The sequence below is a fragment of the Leguminivora glycinivorella genome, chromosome 17 (genome assembly GCF_023078275.1).
Source record: "Leguminivora glycinivorella isolate SPB_JAAS2020 chromosome 17, LegGlyc_1.1, whole genome shotgun sequence".
NCBI classification, from domain to species: domain Eukaryota; kingdom Metazoa; phylum Arthropoda; class Insecta; order Lepidoptera; family Tortricidae; genus Leguminivora; species Leguminivora glycinivorella.
In genome coordinates this window covers 7,391,782-7,410,055 of record NC_062987.1, presented here as the reverse complement: position 1 = coordinate 7,410,055, position 18,274 = coordinate 7,391,782, and the positions used below count along the sequence as shown (strand labels likewise).

Below are 18,274 nucleotides of genomic sequence, written 5' to 3'. Positions count from 1 at the left end.
ATGGTTACAAAGCCAAACAATGCGTTTTCAGTTTTTTCGATACTGTGCGCATGCGCGGAAAGCCGGCGGACGCTGGCTTTGGGGAATAGACTTTTATGTAGGGTTTTAAAGATCTATGCACGACCCTTGAAATGACGAATAACATGAAATTGAATGAAAAATTGAAATGATTAATAATCACACGTAGGCAAGGCATGTATGCTTTTAACGCGACAACGCTGCACCGAAATTCTAGAGATTTTACGATAGGTATACATAGCGTATCAGCTAGCTTTGAACAAACTGTTTCACGCCACTATCAGTGTTGGAGTGGCATCGGCGCTTTCAAAGATGTTGAAGTACCTACAGGATATTAGAAAGCTCTTATGCTGTAAAATGAGATGGAAAAGTACGTCTTGTGTGTGTGCTGAAAACGTGGACATGGAATAATATTAGTGTCTAAAAATAGGCTAATTTAAACGTTATTATTATTAACGAAGCAATGACATGGGGTTCTTCAAGAAGTATGAGGGTGAGGGGAAGTGGCTCCCCTGATGTTTCTTATGTCCATGAGCGGCAATGACTGCTTGCCATCAGGCGGCTCGTCTGCTCGTTTGCTACCTATACCATAAAAAAGCAAGATAGAGAGCGGAGTCTTTAATATTAATTCTTGAATTTACTCTGTAAATAACAAACACGGATCCCTCATTTCTACAGCGTGTGTATTCCATACGGGCATTCGTCTTAATAACGATTACTATCGGACCCAAGGAGCCTAACTACATGTTTTCTTTTTGAACAGACGAGATTTTTTTTCATACATAATAATTCAGCACGCAATGTATTACGTCCACATCAATTAGGGTACCTACCTAATTGTCACTACGACAGGACGTTTATGTCATGTGAAATTAAGTTGGACGGCGTACATTGCCGCTTGGTTAGATTTAAAAAAAATAATTACTCTTAATTAATAACACTTTTTAACAAAATAAATATCCTATACGATGCGTTTGATCAGATAGTATAACTGGACACATTATTCGCCCGTATGGAATCCACACGCGGTATAGAATACTGTGCAGCGTGCTAAGCATGACAGATGATAGGGTAATTGATTTTACTTGTCTATTAATATCTAACATAATTACGGATAATACAAGAAATGTGCATGCTTGTTGTGTGCGCGTACGCGTGGCTAAGTTGTAGTTTCTTAAATTCTGCATTTTTGTATTTTAAAACGATGATATAATTCTATTATAGAGGTATTACCTCGCTTGACAATTTAGTGGATACATAGTCAGTCAGGTACTCTTGATCATAATAGTACAACAATATTATACAAGTGCGGAAAAAAGGAAAATTGAACGAGTTCCGCCTGAGGACAGAAAAAAAATGTATAACTACCTAAGGGACCGGCCACATCTAAGAGACGCATGTCCTGAGGTGCGGAACGGACGTCCGCGCCACGCCGCCTGAATGTAATTCAAAAAAACGTCTCCTCAGTACATTACAGGCGGCGGCGTGGCGCGCGCCGCGCCGCTTGGCGGCGCGTCTTATGTCCTTCCTATACAAAATGTACTGAGGAGAACGTTTTTTTGAATTACATTCAGGCGGCGTGGCGCGGACGTCCGTTCCGCACCTCAGGACATGCGTCTCTTAGATGTGGCCGGTCCCTTAGGTAGTTATACATTTTTTTCTGTCCTCAGGCGGAACTCGTTCAATTTTCCTTTTTTCCGCACTTGTATAATATTGTTGTACTATTATGATCAAGAGTACCTGACTGACTATGTATCCACTAAATTGTCAAGCGAGGTAATACCTCTATAATAGAATTATATCATCGTTTTAAAATACAAAAATGCAGAATTTAAGAAACTACAACTTAGCCACGCGTACGCGCACACAACAAGCATGCACATTTCTTGTATTATCCGTAATTATGTTAGATATTAATAGACAAGTAAAATCAATTACCCTATCATCTGTCATGCTTAGCACGCTGCACAGTATTCTATACCGCGTGTGGATTCCATACGGGCGAATAATGTGTCCAGTTATACTATCTGATCAAACGCATCGTATAGGATATTTATTTTGTTAAAAAGTGTTATTAATTAAGAGTAATTATTTTTTTTAAATCTAACCAAGCGGCAATGTACGCCGTCCAACTTAATTTCACATGACATAAACGTCCTGTCGTAGTGACAATTAGGTAGGTACCCTAATTGATGTGGACGTAATACATTAATTGCGTGCTGAATTATTATGTATGAAAAAAAATCTCGTCTGTTCAAAAAGAAAACATGTAGTTAGGCTCCTTGGGTCCGATAGTAATCGTTATTAAGACGAATGCCCGTATGGAATACACACGCTGTAGAAATGAGGGATCCGTGTTTGTTATTTACAGAGTAAATTCAAGAATTAATATTAAAGACTCCGCTCTCTATCTTGCTTTTTTATGGTATAGGTAGCAAACGAGCAGACGAGCCGCCTGATGGCAAGCAGTCATTGCCGCTCATAGACATAAGAAACATCAGGGGAGCCACTTCCCCTCATACTTCTTGAAGAACCCCATGTCATTGCTTCGTTAATAATAATAACGTTTAAATTAGCCTATTTTTAGACACTAATATTATTCCATGTCCACGTTTTCAGCACACACACAAGACGTACTTTTCCATCTCATTTTACAGCATAAGAGCTTTCTAATATCCTGTAGGTACTTCAACATCTTTGAAAGCGCCGATGCCACTCCAACACTGATAGTGGCGTGAAACAGTTTGTTCAAAGCTAGCTGATACGCTATGTATACCTATCGTAAAATCTCTAGAATTTCGGTGCAGCGTTGTCGCGTTAAAAGCATACATGCCATGCCTACGTGTGATTATTAATCATTTCAATTTTTCATTCAATTTCATGTTATTCGTCATTTCAAGGGTCGTGCATAGATCTTTAAAACCCTACATAAAAGTCTATTGCCCAAAGCCAGCGTCCGCCGGCTTTCCGCGCATGCGCACAGTATCGAAAAAACTGAAAACGCATTGTTTGGCTTTGTAACCATGGCAACGCATTGTTATAACGTTACTGCGCGCGTGCGCGCTGCGCGGTAAGGCTTTGGGCAGCTGAGCTGACAGTGCAAACCTTTGCGTCAAAATACAGGATATCGTGTGAATGTCACGAAATTTATTCAAGAAAACTATTAAAAACTAAGTGCATGGTCGTAGAAAAAATATTGTATGCAACGGTGTTTAACTGAGTCAAAAAATACTCGTGGCTTAATAAATGGCTCCGCCTCAAATTGTTACCCACGTCACTCGTCTTTTTTGACCTCCTTTAAACGCCTGTTGCATAAAATACTATAAACTTGGTGTTTGGAGTACCCTAAATAATTTCATTACATGCCTAGTAGAGATATTCAACGAAATTGATAATCGCGTGCACCTGCCCGAATGCAGAGTGAGTTTAGGTATTTGATATCTTATCTATTCCTTTAATTATCTAAATTAAGGAAATTAACAATTAAACGTAGCATTGCAATCTTTTCCCATCAGCCATGTCGATTGATAGTCAGCAATTTTTATATAAAAGCTCCTCATTACTTCTCCGGTTGCAGTTCTTGCTACTTAATCACGTCGGTCGGTTTCAAATTTTAATCTCAAAATGCCTCCAAACGTAATTGATATACCATTTCAACAAGACCCTGAGAAAGTTTATAATGGAACCGAGCTTGGGAAACCAGCTGATTCCCAGCCTGCAGTAGCAGCTTCTCAGGAAAACTATACACTGAATATTATACAGTCGACTTTGAATCTGCTGTCACACATTTTTATTGGAGTCACAGCTGGAGTGAGCTTACTGTTTGCGCTTCGCAATGGTCTTCCAGTCGGTGCGACACCGCAACATATTATTCTTTGTGTTTTGGGGGTAAGTCTTTATACAGCAACAAAGTGTAGTGTGTGTATGTGACTTTAGATAGTGGTTAGATAGTATTAAAGCACTGTTGAATTGCCAGAATACAATGTAATATAATATATATTGATTAAATACAATTCTTAAAGTGATATTAAATATTAATGAAAATATTTATTTCATATGGAAACGCCAAAAGATTTGAATTTAAATGTTTTTCGTTTGTATAAATCTTAAGAAATCCACATTTTATTAAACAACATTAACTTATTAAGGAATTCCAACCACAAGAGCCATGTAGAATAAGTTAGATGTAAATTTAAAAGTGGAAAATGTCTGCCTTGGGTGAGACTTGAATGTAGAATAGCGACATCTAAGAGTGTTAAACTTCTTCTTATTAGATGACATTTTCCACTTTTAAATTTTTTGTTCGAAATTATCAGAAGTTAAAAGTTAGATGTATTTTGTTAAATTATAGAAATTATAAGATTTGATTGGAATACTCAGTGAAATGAGATACACATTACATTACCTATACATAGATACTACCAAGTCATAAAACTTTGACAACTGGTCTGGCCTAGTGGTTAGTGACCTACCTTCTACTAGTAGGTAGACTTACTGAGCTGATGTTCTATCTGTGTTTGAATCCCGGTAAATAGCAATTAAGTATTTGTGTTATAAAAACAGACATTTCTTCGTAAGTCATGGATATTTTCTACATGTTTAAATGCTTATAAATGATATCAGATATGTATCGTTGTCGGAGTACCCATAACACAAGCCTTCTGGAGCATACCGAGGGCTTCATCAATCTGTGTAAAAATAAAAAGGTCCTATAATATTCATTTATTTTATTTTATTTGTGAAATTCAGCTCCATTCGTTCCTTACAGTACCAACTTTTAATGGCCGAAGCGATTCTCAGCCTCAGTCCCCACAATGGCTGGTCTTCAAGGCTCAAATACGTGGACAAGAGGCGCGCACACTGGATCCTGCAGCTTCTCGGCTCTGGACTAGCTCTGGCCGGTTGCTTCATCAAGATCCTGGACAAGAGTGTGCATTGGAATACTTTGCATGGACAGTTTGGTATGTTTTCTTTTATATTGAACAAGATTATTTGGGCATTTCTCTGAGCGCTTCACGCGCTTTGACTTCGTTGGCAGCATTATTACCCGAATCCCGTTCATATAGAAATCTCCTTCTGGTAGAAATCCGGAAGTTCTACTCAAATTGACAAAATTTCATGTAGCTCTGGGATTCACATTAAAAATGTTGCCACCGAAGTCAATTATTCCATGTCAGAGTGGTTGAAACGATTGGAGAAATACCCATTTAAGACAAAGAGTTAGGCCAAGGATTGGAATCGAAGTTGATGGCCGATACTGTAAGAGTATTTTACAATTCCCTTATCTTACCTTTATCTGCATAATACGCTATTTTTTAATGAAATTATAAGAATCCTGGACCAAATTTGTAAATACCATGACAAATTTACTTAACGTTGTTTTTTTGCAGCATTGGTGTCCATAGTGTTTACAACAGTATCACTGGTAAATGGCCTGACGTCGCTCTACGCGTACGAGCTCAGAAAGTTCCGCCTGCCACCTAACCTCTCCAAACTCACGCACATCTGCTTCGGCATCGTCGCTTTCGCCGCTGCATCCATCTCCCTCTGCTATGGCTTCGACAAGAACAGTTTCAGAAACTGGGCCTCCAGTAACTTTACCACGGCAATGATCAGTTTTGTTGGCGCTTTAACATTCATTATCATCCTCAACCCGTTTATCACCTTCTTTAGTAAGAGCAGAGGATTATTTAAAAATAATTAATAGAAATGTCGAATCTCAGCCAATTTCTCCCATATTATATTTATTTATGTAAGTAATGTAATCAGTGTATGTACACTCAAAATCATATTGATAGACCAAATAAAATACTTATCAATTCAGATCTTTTCATTTCGTTAATACCCTGCAAAGTAATTTTTACTACAGATTAGATACCTAAACTGTCATTGGCAAGGAATCCAGGCTGAAGATTCAACTGGATTAATTTAAACGAGCTTATTACGAGTTATCAGTAAATGGAACTGTTAAATAATTAAAATGACTTAATATGACATGCACTTGGGTTATAAATTATTTAAATAACATTTCACACACTTAAGAGAAGTCGGTTTTCTTCTCTTAAAGATTAGTTTAGGTCATATCGGCCCTAATCGGTTGATACATCATCGTATCGGTGCGATGATAAGGGGATATTATATAAAAGCACTATTCTTATCTTTCAAAGTAGTCGTTCTTTTTGCCAATTCGATGACTGTTGGTCAAAATGCCGCCAAACGCAACTGATCCACCCATTGATGGCGACCCTGAAATAGTATATAATGGGGCAGACAAAAGCAACCAAGCTCCCCAATTTTTATCGACATCTAAAGATGATTACAAGCTGAATATCTTTCAATCGTCGTTGAATCAAATTGCTCATATTCTCATAGGGATGACAGTGGGAGTAATGTTGCTTTTCACGATGCGTAATGGTCTTCCAATTGGTGCTACGCCGCGACACATCACTTTGTGCGTCCTTGGGGTGAGTTACATTTTTAACATATTTTATCGCAAAGCAATATTTAACAATAATAATATATTGTAATACTGTGGCACCCCAACCCCATATGTTTGATTCGTGAAACGTTTTTTTTTTTAAACTTTATTATCATTTTTTCCAGTATCACCTGTTGATGACCCAAGCCATCCTTAGCCTGAGCCCCCACAACAGCTGGTCGTCGCGACTGACGCTGGTGCACCGGCGTCGTGCTCACTGGATCCTGCAGATTCTTGGCTCCAGCCTGGCTTTGGCCGGTTGCTTTATCAAGATCCTTGACAAGACTGTACATTGGAATACTATGCACGGACAATTTGGTGTGTTTTTGCTACTTACAATGGACAGTTAATTATCTTTAAGAGCACAGAAAACATCTGGTACTGACGAATGGAATGTGAATGATACGAAATTTACTAGAGTATAGGTAGATGAAATATAAAAGCTATCAGTTAAGTACTTCAAATTCAAAGGCGCCTAGCCTTCAGGGATTACATAATAGGTACAGCAGAGAATTTTCGACGGGTTCATACCATACGGTCGGGGTAAGCACGTTTTGATTCTCGGCTCCGCCGCTTTCATTTAGGTGTTTGGTATCTATTTCAGTTTAAATCTGCTTTTTATTTGTTATTACTGCCACAATCAGTTTAGCACATGAAATAAAACTTTTTTTATTCTTTGCAGCCCTGGTTTCCATGGTATTCACGTCAGTAGCACTGGTAAACGGACTCGCGTCACTCTACGCCAACGAGCTCAGAGGTCTCCGACTGTCGCCAAATTTATCCAAGCTCACCCACATCTGCTTCGGCATTGTCGGCTTCTCCGCTGCTTCCATCACCCTGTGCTACGGCTTGGACAAGAACATGTTCAGGACCTGGGCCTCTGATGACTTCACCACGGCAATGATCGTCTTCGTTGCCACCTATACTGCTATCATCGTCATCAACCCTTTTATATCGTTCTTTAAGAAAGGACGTGGGTTATTTACTAACTAATAAGCAACTTGAATCTCAACTATGTAAGGCACTTTTCATATTTTTTATTTTATTTAATAAATACAATATACTGGTTACTTTGGAGTTACGTTATGCGTGGGGCTATTTGTGACTTTATATTAGAAAACAAAATAAATTATTGAATCCTCATGTATATATTTGTTTTAATTGTGTACTGACACCTTAAAGTTATGTTGGATGCTTAGAGGATTTTAAGATGTAAAATAGATTTAACAATTCTTTCCTGCTTTGTCTTAAAGTCAAATTGTGAAATTTTGTTCCGACTCCGATCAACTTATGATTCAGGTATTTTATGGCCGTGCCCAAATTAGGTTACTCACACTAAAATTACTAGAATGATGTCATACGGGTTAAGGCTAGGCGATATCATACCATGAGTACGAGTAACTTATCCGTCCTGTGGCCAATTGCTAACGCTCGGTGGCCAAAACGCAAGTCTTATATATACGGAAGAGCGAAAGATAATGATAACTATGGCACGCTAACAGATCATAATAATGCGTCAATCGACCATTTGCATGCTGTCTACGGGCCCGGATTCGCTTCACTGATAACACAAAGATTAAATATATCATAACGATATGATAAGATCTGTCATTGTCAAAAATGGCATTTCACCAATAGATCTCTCACCACGTGGTTTCTCTTTATTATACTGTGCCAATAGTTACCCAATAGAAAAAATATAAACCAAAGGTTTAAAGGAAAAATATCATTTTGTTATCCTGAACACTCTTATGAAGCATACCAAACTAAAAAGAGACAGATATAGCTATTATACTCGACCTTCAATCAGTACCGTGGTACCGGTTTCTCTTCCAATACCAATACTCAATATTTTTATGAAAATTATATGAATGTTATGGTTACCAGCTGGCTATCAGTCATACATTGTCATGAGGACGTCACATACCTATGCTTTCATCAGCTGAAAACGACAACTTTAACAGGTCAGTATTTAATCGGTGTAGAGCTGTGGATTAATCAATCAGTCTTAAAACAATTGTTTGAATCGAGCTGTTAATTTACAATTAATCACGTGTATATTGCATTCAGTGTAAGTGCGTTTCCACATTATCCGATCCGATATCGGATGTAGGACCCATACATTACAGGCGCCATCTTGGATTTTTGAATTTTTTCCATTGAAATCCTACCGACATCCGATATCGGATCGGATAATGTGAAAAACGGACTAAGGTCGAACGTCCTGCTGCAAGGCTTGGCCATAGTTACGCCGTGGCTTGCGTGGGCGACGGTCGCGCGATAGTCGCGCGACGGCGATGCGACGCATACGAAATCAAACCTTACGTCGTGGCTTGCGTGGGCGACGGTCGCGCGACGGCGATGCGACGCATACGAAATCAAAACTTATCGATATGGAAGTATGAGACGCGCGACCGTCGCCCACGCAAGACACGGCGTTAGCGCGACAGTATCTCGTCGCGACGTACATCACAGCTAGGTGTCTTTCTAAGCAAGGTTTCCTGCAAGAAAAAAGTATGTCGCAATTGCAAAGTACCTAATACCTATAACTACATAATAGGTACCGGACGGTTATCAATTCCGGTGCTATAAACATTATTGTATGTTTATCTTAATATCGTACAGTTATAAAAATCTGAATCATAATTCATAAATACGATTATTAAGGGAATTCCGGATTCATTAGCAGTATTTTACTGGCATGATGTAGTTAAAATACTTAATTATTTGGTTTAAAAGGGGGAACGATATTATTTAACCGCTCAGCATTTCAAAATATTCAAACATGCTAGATTCCAATATAGAACCGCGAGCCTAGCCACAAAATTTGCCACCGATTGAAACAAAATAATATGTTACACCACACGCACCAAACCCAAAATGAGGAAAATATTGTAAACAAAATACAATTTAGACATTATTTTACCAAGATCATCATTTAAAACATAATTTTACCTGACAGAATATATAGCAAATTAAGACGATACGGTTTAAAAAAAAAAAAAGACGATACGGTAGGGGTCAATTCTCCATACAAACGCTCTCGACTATTTCCTCCCTGGTTTTTGAAGATCGAGCAATGATTTTTTCAACACAGATTGTTATTATTTTTATCTGTGTCGGACCGTTTTGATTTTTTTTATATTCTGCTTTTTAAAGACTCTAGAGCCAATCAAAAATATCCAAAAAACGGCCTTTTTCATTGTGGCGCAAAAAAAGGTGTGATACTCAAGATTGGTAACAATTAACCAAAAAAGCTAAAACGGTCCGACATAGATTATTTCATTGTTATTCAGATTCTCAAATTTCGTTCCGATTGATTAAGTTTTGAAGGAGGAAAGAGTCGAGAGCGGAACCTCGATTTTAAAGACTTTTTTGAAATATCTTTTGACTAAGTTGTTCTTAATGGACAATTTTTTTCCATAAATCTAGTTAATAACACTTGTATATTTAACTAAAATTCCCAAGTTGAAAGGGGGGCTCCTTTCCATTTTAGCATTTTATTTTCGCTACCGTATCCTCTTAATAAACATAATTATGAATTAGACTTTGCACATAATATATACGTGTATAATTCGTTTCTTATTATTTCTTATTAATTCGTTTTTTATCAAGAGAGCCTTTCCCAACGTCTAAATATTTGCCGTAAGGTACAGCGGGGCAAATCTCGACTAGGGGGCAATTGTTACTGATCCATTTTTTCCATTATTACACTATGATGTTGAGTTATACATGTATCTACTGAACACGCCTACCATATATAACCGGTGGACACTCTATTTATTAATGTAAACATTGTAAAACATGGAAAAAATGGACTAGTTACATTTGCCCCCCAGTCCAGATTTGGCCCGCTGTACCTACCTTATTGATTTATCACGATTATCTAACACGCGTTTTCACTTATTCTTTCAAGGGTTCAAAACGAAAACAAACAAATTATCAAATAAAACTAAGTTACATCTGGATAAAATACAGAGACACATCGTTTACAAACTCGATTGGGGCACAGGTAACCGATCTCGGATAACGACCGTAGATGCTTCCACCTATCTTTATGGCATCTGTACGTATAAAGGAAACTCTTGGGAAGAGTAATGGGCCCCGATATACACATTCTGGAATAGAGTATTGTTGCCAATGCTAAATGTTAGAGATATACGGCCATATCTATTGATAAATGCGACAATGTTCGCAGTAGTAGACCTTTGACCGAGACTCCTGTGTGTAGACGAATGCACAAACGCTCACGAAACGCTCACGATAATATCTGTTTCGTAGCTATCTATCTCTATCGCTCTTGCGTATTGGCGCGACAGAGCCAGACTACATTTCTGCGGCGTGTCGGTGGCGTTTCGCTTCGCAGAAATGCCATTCGGCTACGGGGCCTGGACTCTATTTTGCGTACCACGGCGCGCCTGCCGTTTAATATTAATATGACAAATATATTGCGTGGATACAATTTACACATTTGAATGGGACAAAATTTAAAAGCATAGATGTCTCATACTAATATTATAAATGGGAAAGTGTGTGTCTCTGTTTGTTTGTCCGTCTTTCACGGCAAAACGGAGCGACGAATTGACGTGATTTTTTAAGTGGAGATAGTTGAAGGGATGGAGAGTGACATAGGATACTTTTTGTCTCTTTCTAACGCGAGCGAAGCCGCGGGCAAAAGCTAGTTTGTTTATATATGTATATACAAAAGTATACCTAAACCTAATGTTACAACATTGTAAAAATCTAACAAGCATAACTAACTGTAAAACAAATGTATTAATAATCTTATCTAATATTTCTGTATATTTATTACTTTCTACGCCCTTATCATAATCAATACGTATAATCTATATATATCATGTAATTTTGAGATCATTAATCTAGCAATATGCCATTATTATCACAATGACGTAAACAACTATTTTAGATAAAGAAAAACCCATAATGTCTACGGTCACGTACACATTGTGCATTGTAGACAAATTATACACTGATTAAAACATCTTATCCTTAACCACTTCAAAAAGTTTCCTACAAATCTTACATATCGGTGAGAAACATATTAAAAAAGTATAGCTACAAGTTATGATTATAAGGACGTAAGCAAACTCCCGCGATGCCCAATCCGTGAAGGAGTGTTTCAGATATCCGTAAACAAGACAAACTGAAGAGAGTAAGAAGGCCAAAGTGCCAATTAGTGTGTGCGAGAGTATGGCAAGTCTGGGAGGCATGTAGCGGCGCAGTTGGCTGGCGTAAAGTGAGAAGAGTCCGTTGGCTAGGCTCACGACGGTGAAGAGTAGGGCAGCCAAAGCTGGAATACAATTTAACTAGGTATTAATATTTGGGTGCGGATACGTGGTTGGTATCTTATAAGTTTTTAGGGTTCCGTAGTCAACTAGGAACCCTTATAGTTTCGCCATGTCTGTCTGTCCGTCCGTCCGTCCGTCCGTCCGCGGATAATCTCAGTAACCGTTAGCACTATAAAGCTGAAATTTGGTACCAATATGTATATCAATCACGCCAACAAAGTGCAAAAATAAAAAATGGAAAAAAATGTTTTATTAGGGTACCCCCTCTACATGTAAAGTGGGGGCTGATATATTTTTTCATTCCAACCCCAACGTGTGATATATTGTTGGATAGGTATTTAAAAAATAATAAGGGTTTACTAAGATCGTTTTTTGATAATATTAATATTTTCGGAAATAATCGCTCCTAAAGGAAAAAAAAGTGCGTCCCCCCCCCCCCCCCCCTCTAACTTTTGAACCATATGTTTAAAAAATATGAAAAAAATCACAAAAGTAGAACTTTATAAAGACTTTCTAGGAAAATTATTTTGAACTTGATAGGTTTAGTAGTTTTTGAGAAAAATACGGAAAACTACGGAACCCTACACTGAGCGTGGCCCGACACGCTCTTGGCCGGTTTTTTTTTACATTTTCAGTAGGTATCATTATATCATTTGTTTGTAATTTTTAACCCCCGACGCAAAAACGACGGGGTACTATAAGTTTGACGTGTCTGTCTGTCTGTCTGTGTGTGTGTCTGTCTGTGGCATCGTAGCTCCCGAACGGATGAACCTATTTAAATTTAGTTTTTTTTTGTTTGAAAGCTGAGTTAGTGCGTTTCAACACTATCCGATCCGATATCGGATGTAGGACCGATATCCCATAAATTTAAGCCGCCAAATATGCATGCAAATCGAGGTTCCGCTCTCGACTCTTTCCTCCTTCAAAACTTAATCAATCGGAACGAAATTTGAGAATCTGAATAACAATGAAATAATCTATGTCGGACCGTTTTAGCTTTTTTGGTTAATTGTTACCAATCTTGAGTATCACACCTTTTTTTGCGCCACAATGAAAAAGGCCGTTTTTTGGATATTTTTGATTGGCTCTAGAGTCTTTAAAAAGCAGAATATAAAAAAAATCAAAACGGTCCGACACAGATAAAAATAATAACAATCTGTGTTGAAAAAATCATTGCTCGATCTTCAAAAACCAGGGAGGAAATAGTCGAGAGCGTTTGTATGGAGAATTGACCCCTACCGTATCGTCTTTTTTTTTTTTTAAACCGTATCGTCTTAATTTGCTATATATTCTGTCAGGTAAAATTATGTTTTAAATGATGATCTTGGTAAAATAATGTCTAAATTGTATTTTGTTTACAATATTTTCCTCATTTTGGGTTTGGTGCGTGTGGTGTAACATATTATTTTGTTTCAATCGGTGGCAAATTTTGTGGCTAGGCTCGCGGTTCTATATTGGAATCTAGCATGTTTGAATATTTTGAAATGCTGAGCGGTTAAATAATATCGTTCCCCCTTTTAAACCAAATAATTAAGTATTTAACTACATCATGCCAGTAAAATACTGCTAATGAATCCGGAATTCCCTTAATAATCGTATTTATGAATTATACGACGTAAGGTTTGATTTCGTATGCGTCGCATCGCCGTCGCGCGACTATCGCGCGACCGTCGCCCACGCAAGCCACGGCGTAACTATGGCCAAGCCTTGCAGCAGGACGTTCGACCTTAGTCCGTTTTTCACATTATCCGATCCGATATCGGATGTCGGTAGGATTTCAATGGAAAAAATTCAAAAATCCAAGATGGCGCCTGTAATGTATGGGTCCTACATGACCACTTGTTCCTTCGAATGAACGGCTAGCGTGTAGGTGCTTAACGCACGACCGCGAGCGAGTGACGTAGGCCTGGGTGCGTAGCCGAATGACACAAACGCTCACGAAACGAAACGCTCGTATTGGCGCGACAGAGCCAGACTACCTTTCGCGGCGTTTCGTTTTCGTTTCGTGTCGTAGAAATGCCATTCGGCTACGGGGCCTGGTGTGGTGAAGTGTGAAAATGTAATAGGGATGTACGTTTCGTCTCTTTCTCGCAAATGTGGTAATTTGTGCAGCAAGATGCAAAAATTCCATTTTTGTGCAGCAAGATTTATTCAATTTTTTTCAAGCGGACGAAAACTAGGACAATTACCCTAGTGGGAACAATAATTGCATGTTATCACACAGATTGTAGAAGACAATTTGTAAAGATAATTGATAATTAATTAAAGTATCATCATTATGATGCGTGTATAATAAATTACATGTAGATTGCAACAAAAAGATTGCATTCTTTGATAAAGAAACAGGTGTTTTAAACTGTGTAATAAGTACATAAGTATATATAATAGTGTATGAAAGATGAATGTGACGATGTACAATTAATACAAATAAATATTCTATTCTATTCTATTAAATACCAGATTGAAGCGACGCCAAGGTGTTTCAGCGCCGATTTCCGCAAACTTCTCTTGTCAGTCCTGCGGTAGACTATGTCGGTCTCGCATCGGTCTAATACTAGTAATACTAAAAACGCTCTCTCGCATCGGTCACTAAAAAAGGTGCCTCTCGAATGTACACCATAAACCGTTTGCAATAGACTTTAAGGTCAATGATGATGATTATGATAATAAATACCAATAATATTTATAATGTATACGGCCAGTATCCCAGGAGCAATGCCTCGTATTACATCACTAGTTGCTAAGCTAAACTTTGGCTTTTACCAAACCAATGGGCGCGGCAGCAGTGTGTGCATGATAATGCTGACGCCCAATTGTCACTTTGTAGAGAGATCATCGCGTATGGCATGAGAATCTGGTACTGAAATCTATTGTAATTTTACACAAGACACAAGTTACAGAACCTTACCAAACTTTCCATGCAGAGTGTATATAAAGTTAACAGTCTTTCTAGACATCATGAGGACTGACCCGACGAAGGCCAGTATCGACCCCAGCAGCTGCATTATCCAATGCGTGCGGCGGCGATGTGTGAATGATAACACTGACGCCCAACTGTCACTTTGTAGAGAGATCATCGCGTATGGCATGAGAAGTTTGGTACTGAAATCTGTTAAGCCGCGTTCCAGCGCTACTATAACTTACCGAACCTTCCATGCAGCGTATTAAAGTTGACAGTCTTGCGAGACATCATGAGGACTGACCCTACGAAGGCCAGTATCGACCCCACCAGCTGCATTATCCAATGCGCGCGGCGGCGGTGTGTAAATGATAATGCTGACGCCCAACTATCACTTTGGAGACAGATCATCGCGTATGGCATGAGAAGTTGGTACTGAAATCAGACGAAATAGCGAGGTGTATACAGATAAATATTTGAGACTTATAATATTACAAGTACTAAGTAAATAGAAGAACCTATATTTTGTATTAAATTAACCATACGAGTAAGTACATTTATTATGTATGCAGCTATATTTGTAGGGGCCAGGCCAATTTGCATTAATATTTAACGGGTGCGTATCGATCGGTATAACTATTTTTGATATATTTTTAGTCGTTATAACGATTATTTGATATAATTATTGAATCGTATAACAACAAATAATATACTGACAAATTGTATAATTCTTATTTAATATAATGATCATTTTTTCGAATAACATTTATTATAACATACTTTGAATATAATGCTTATTTCCTATAATAAATAAATTGTATAACACAAATTATTTCTAAAGCCCAGTTAGAATTGCACAATAAATTAGATCCATCATTTACCAGAAAAGTAGATTAGGTTAGAACTGTGACCCTTACACACAACGCGCTGTTACCAGACAAACAGGTTAGGTTAGGTTAGAACTGTGACCCTTAAACATACGTACTTGCTATCAGAAAAGTAGGTTAGGTTAGAACTGTGATCCCTTCAAAAAATAATAAAATTAATTCATGAAATGTTTTATACTGTTTCCTAGTTATATTATACTAGTCGTATATCAATAGATAGTTATACCATACCACGGTTATTACAAATAAGTGTTATACGAAATAATGATTATACAAAAGTAGAAATAAAAGTAGATATTTTGTGGTTATACCAAATGTTAATTATGACAAATGAGTGATTATACCCTCTAGATATATACCAAATGTTGTTATATCAAATGTTACTATACCAAAAAAAGTTATACCAATCATTACACACCCATATTTAACACGTTTAATAACATGTTAAATATTAATCATTAATTAGATATGACTTCGTTGTAGATCGGATAGTCTAGTCTAGTCTCGGCGACATAATCTCGCGCCTATTCCAGTTTACGTTCAAATCGACCTACTGACGTGAAAGAAAAGTTATCAATTAATATTATAATCGAGATCATAGAGAGATAGGCTATGCTTTTTAGGCGGTCCAATAAAGACTCCTAAAACGGCATAAAAATACTGCTCAAAGCTATCTGTCTACATAGAAACTAATCTGCTGTACGACTTCACGTGTCTCCGTTATGTACAGTTATGTGGTTGCGGGTAGAAACTAATCAACGCATAGTCAAACACATTCCGCGAACTCGCTGCGGTGGCGAGCACGACAATGATTACGAGACTCGGGTCGAATGGGCTCACTTGGTCAATGACCTAGGTATTGGAAAATGTGACAGATCGAGATTTTCACTCAATGTGATTAGGACATCTAAAGGATCATCATTCAAATGCCTATTGTGCATTCGCTCGTTTATGCTTGTCTGCCCGGCCCGGAGTGACAATCGTTGGCGCTACGTGACGATCCAAAGGTAATCTGGCTCTTTAGCGCCACTACAGGAGAGCGATAGGGAGAGTACGCTTACGAAGCGTAAGCGATTGTGACGTTGGCTGGCATCCAGGATTCAAACTTACTCTATGTCGTTAGGACATCTAAAAGATGTCATTAAAATGTTTAGCGTCTTCATGGATTATTACAAAACCGATTGTTTCAAATCGATCATGTTTCTATTGGCATCCTACACAAGAGATAACTTGAAAGTCTCTTTAGCACCTAGTAAAATAATTTATTGTATGGCGCTTCGATTATCCAACAACACCATGTACTTAAACTAGTAACGGTAAAGTAATACAAATATGTATTCGTATATACTGAACTTAGGTTATGAACTCACCCCAGTCACACAAAGCACAATATGCCACTGAAAAATTGTCATTTCGCTCGGAGATTTCATCCCAAACCACAAAGTCACAAAGGAACTGCCGCCGATCAGAGTATACACCATTGTGTTCGCACACGACCGCACAAATTTCCATGGCATGTGAAAAGATGCGGAGATAGATGAAGTTCCTAATTCTTCGTGATTGTTTGAAACTGGAACTGAATCTCTATGGACTGTGCTATCCGTATCTCCATGTTCAGTTTCCATTTCGTCCACTATAGGCGTTCTGTCACTTTTGGTCACCATTTGAAACATCAGTCACTTATTATCGACACAAAAATCTACGTTACAAACATACTTATACTAAAATTGAACCTGTTTTGACAATAACTAAGTAAATATCGTTGCAAAACAGTTAAATCATGCACGCATCTTTTATCACCAGATATATTTCTCACGTCTCTTCGATAACAGATAAAACGATGATTAATATGATAATGTTAACAATAGGTAAACCTAAGCGAAAATAACATAAGCTTTTATGCAAGGACTAAGAGTTTAGTTTTGTTAAACTTTTTGGGGTGATCAAAGTAAAAAATCGATAGCGATATTTAGGCTTTCTTTTAATTCCATGTTAACGCCAGATTGATAACAGCCCAACAATGGTTTTCAAAAACTGTCCTCTTCTTGACACGTCCCGTAACTACATAGTAGCTACCCTAATTTAGACGATAACTTCAATAATGAAACCGATTAACAGTGTACTATAAACATACATTTATTAGTCTGGCGAAATGTAGGTACCTAAATTAAAAAAAAAACTGTACTTAATTTATACATGTCACAATAGGGAACTTGACTATACTTAAAATAGAATGTTTTATACCATGCACGAAATAACGCATCAGATAAATAAGAAAAACGTAGATGGAAGTTATTTTTAAATTGAATTTCTATTTAATAAGTCAGGTAGAAATATATAAAGTAACTGAGTTGACCGTGACGTCACTCAATTCGATGTCATATTAATTCCATATTAGCAACACGTTGGTATTCGTTTTGACAGTTCTTAAAAAGAAGCTGATTTGACTAGGAGGCAAGTAACCTATTGAACATACCTATAACCACGGCTCCCCACTTCACCCATGTAGGTGTATTACGACACTGCTAATTAAGATAGCAATAAACATTTAATAGCCCGCCAAATATCAAAGTCCGAGCAAAACGACCGCTGGAACCTTATTTTTAATGGTTCATTTCGGGATAAAGTCATAATCCAGGATAGAATTACTTTTCCTCTGGGTTTAGTATCCTCTGTCAAAGTA

At 37.8% G+C, this 18,274-nt stretch overlaps 3 protein-coding genes across 3 annotated transcripts; 2 read left to right on the top strand and 1 right to left on the bottom strand.

Annotated features, from left to right (window-relative positions):
• The first annotated feature begins 3,609 nt into the window (after positions 1-3,609).
• LOC125235450 lies at positions 3,610-5,838 on the top strand. Its single transcript, XM_048142020.1, has 3 exons — positions 3,610-3,906; positions 4,787-4,979; positions 5,409-5,838. The coding sequence occupies exons 1-3, from the start codon at positions 3,643-3,645 to the stop codon at positions 5,720-5,722; spliced, it is 771 nt and encodes a 256-aa protein (XP_047997977.1). The 5' UTR covers positions 3,610-3,642; the 3' UTR covers positions 5,723-5,838.
• Positions 5,839-6,187: 349 nt separating this feature from the next.
• LOC125235435 lies at positions 6,188-7,643 on the top strand. The gene is made up of 3 exons (XM_048142001.1): positions 6,188-6,482; positions 6,622-6,814; positions 7,179-7,643. Exons 1-3 carry the CDS (start codon positions 6,225-6,227, stop codon positions 7,487-7,489), a joined length of 762 nt encoding a protein of 253 aa, XP_047997958.1. The 5' UTR covers positions 6,188-6,224; the 3' UTR covers positions 7,490-7,643.
• A 3,847-nt stretch (positions 7,644-11,490) lies between these two features.
• LOC125235586 lies at positions 11,491-17,231 on the bottom strand. The gene is made up of 3 exons (XM_048142183.1): positions 16,962-17,231; positions 14,950-15,139; positions 11,491-11,807 (listed from the first exon to the last, which is right to left on the bottom strand). Exons 1-3 carry the CDS (start codon positions 17,214-17,216, stop codon positions 11,491-11,493), a joined length of 762 nt encoding a protein of 253 aa, XP_047998140.1. The 5' UTR covers positions 17,217-17,231.
• Between the last annotated feature and the right edge of the window lie 1,043 nt (positions 17,232-18,274).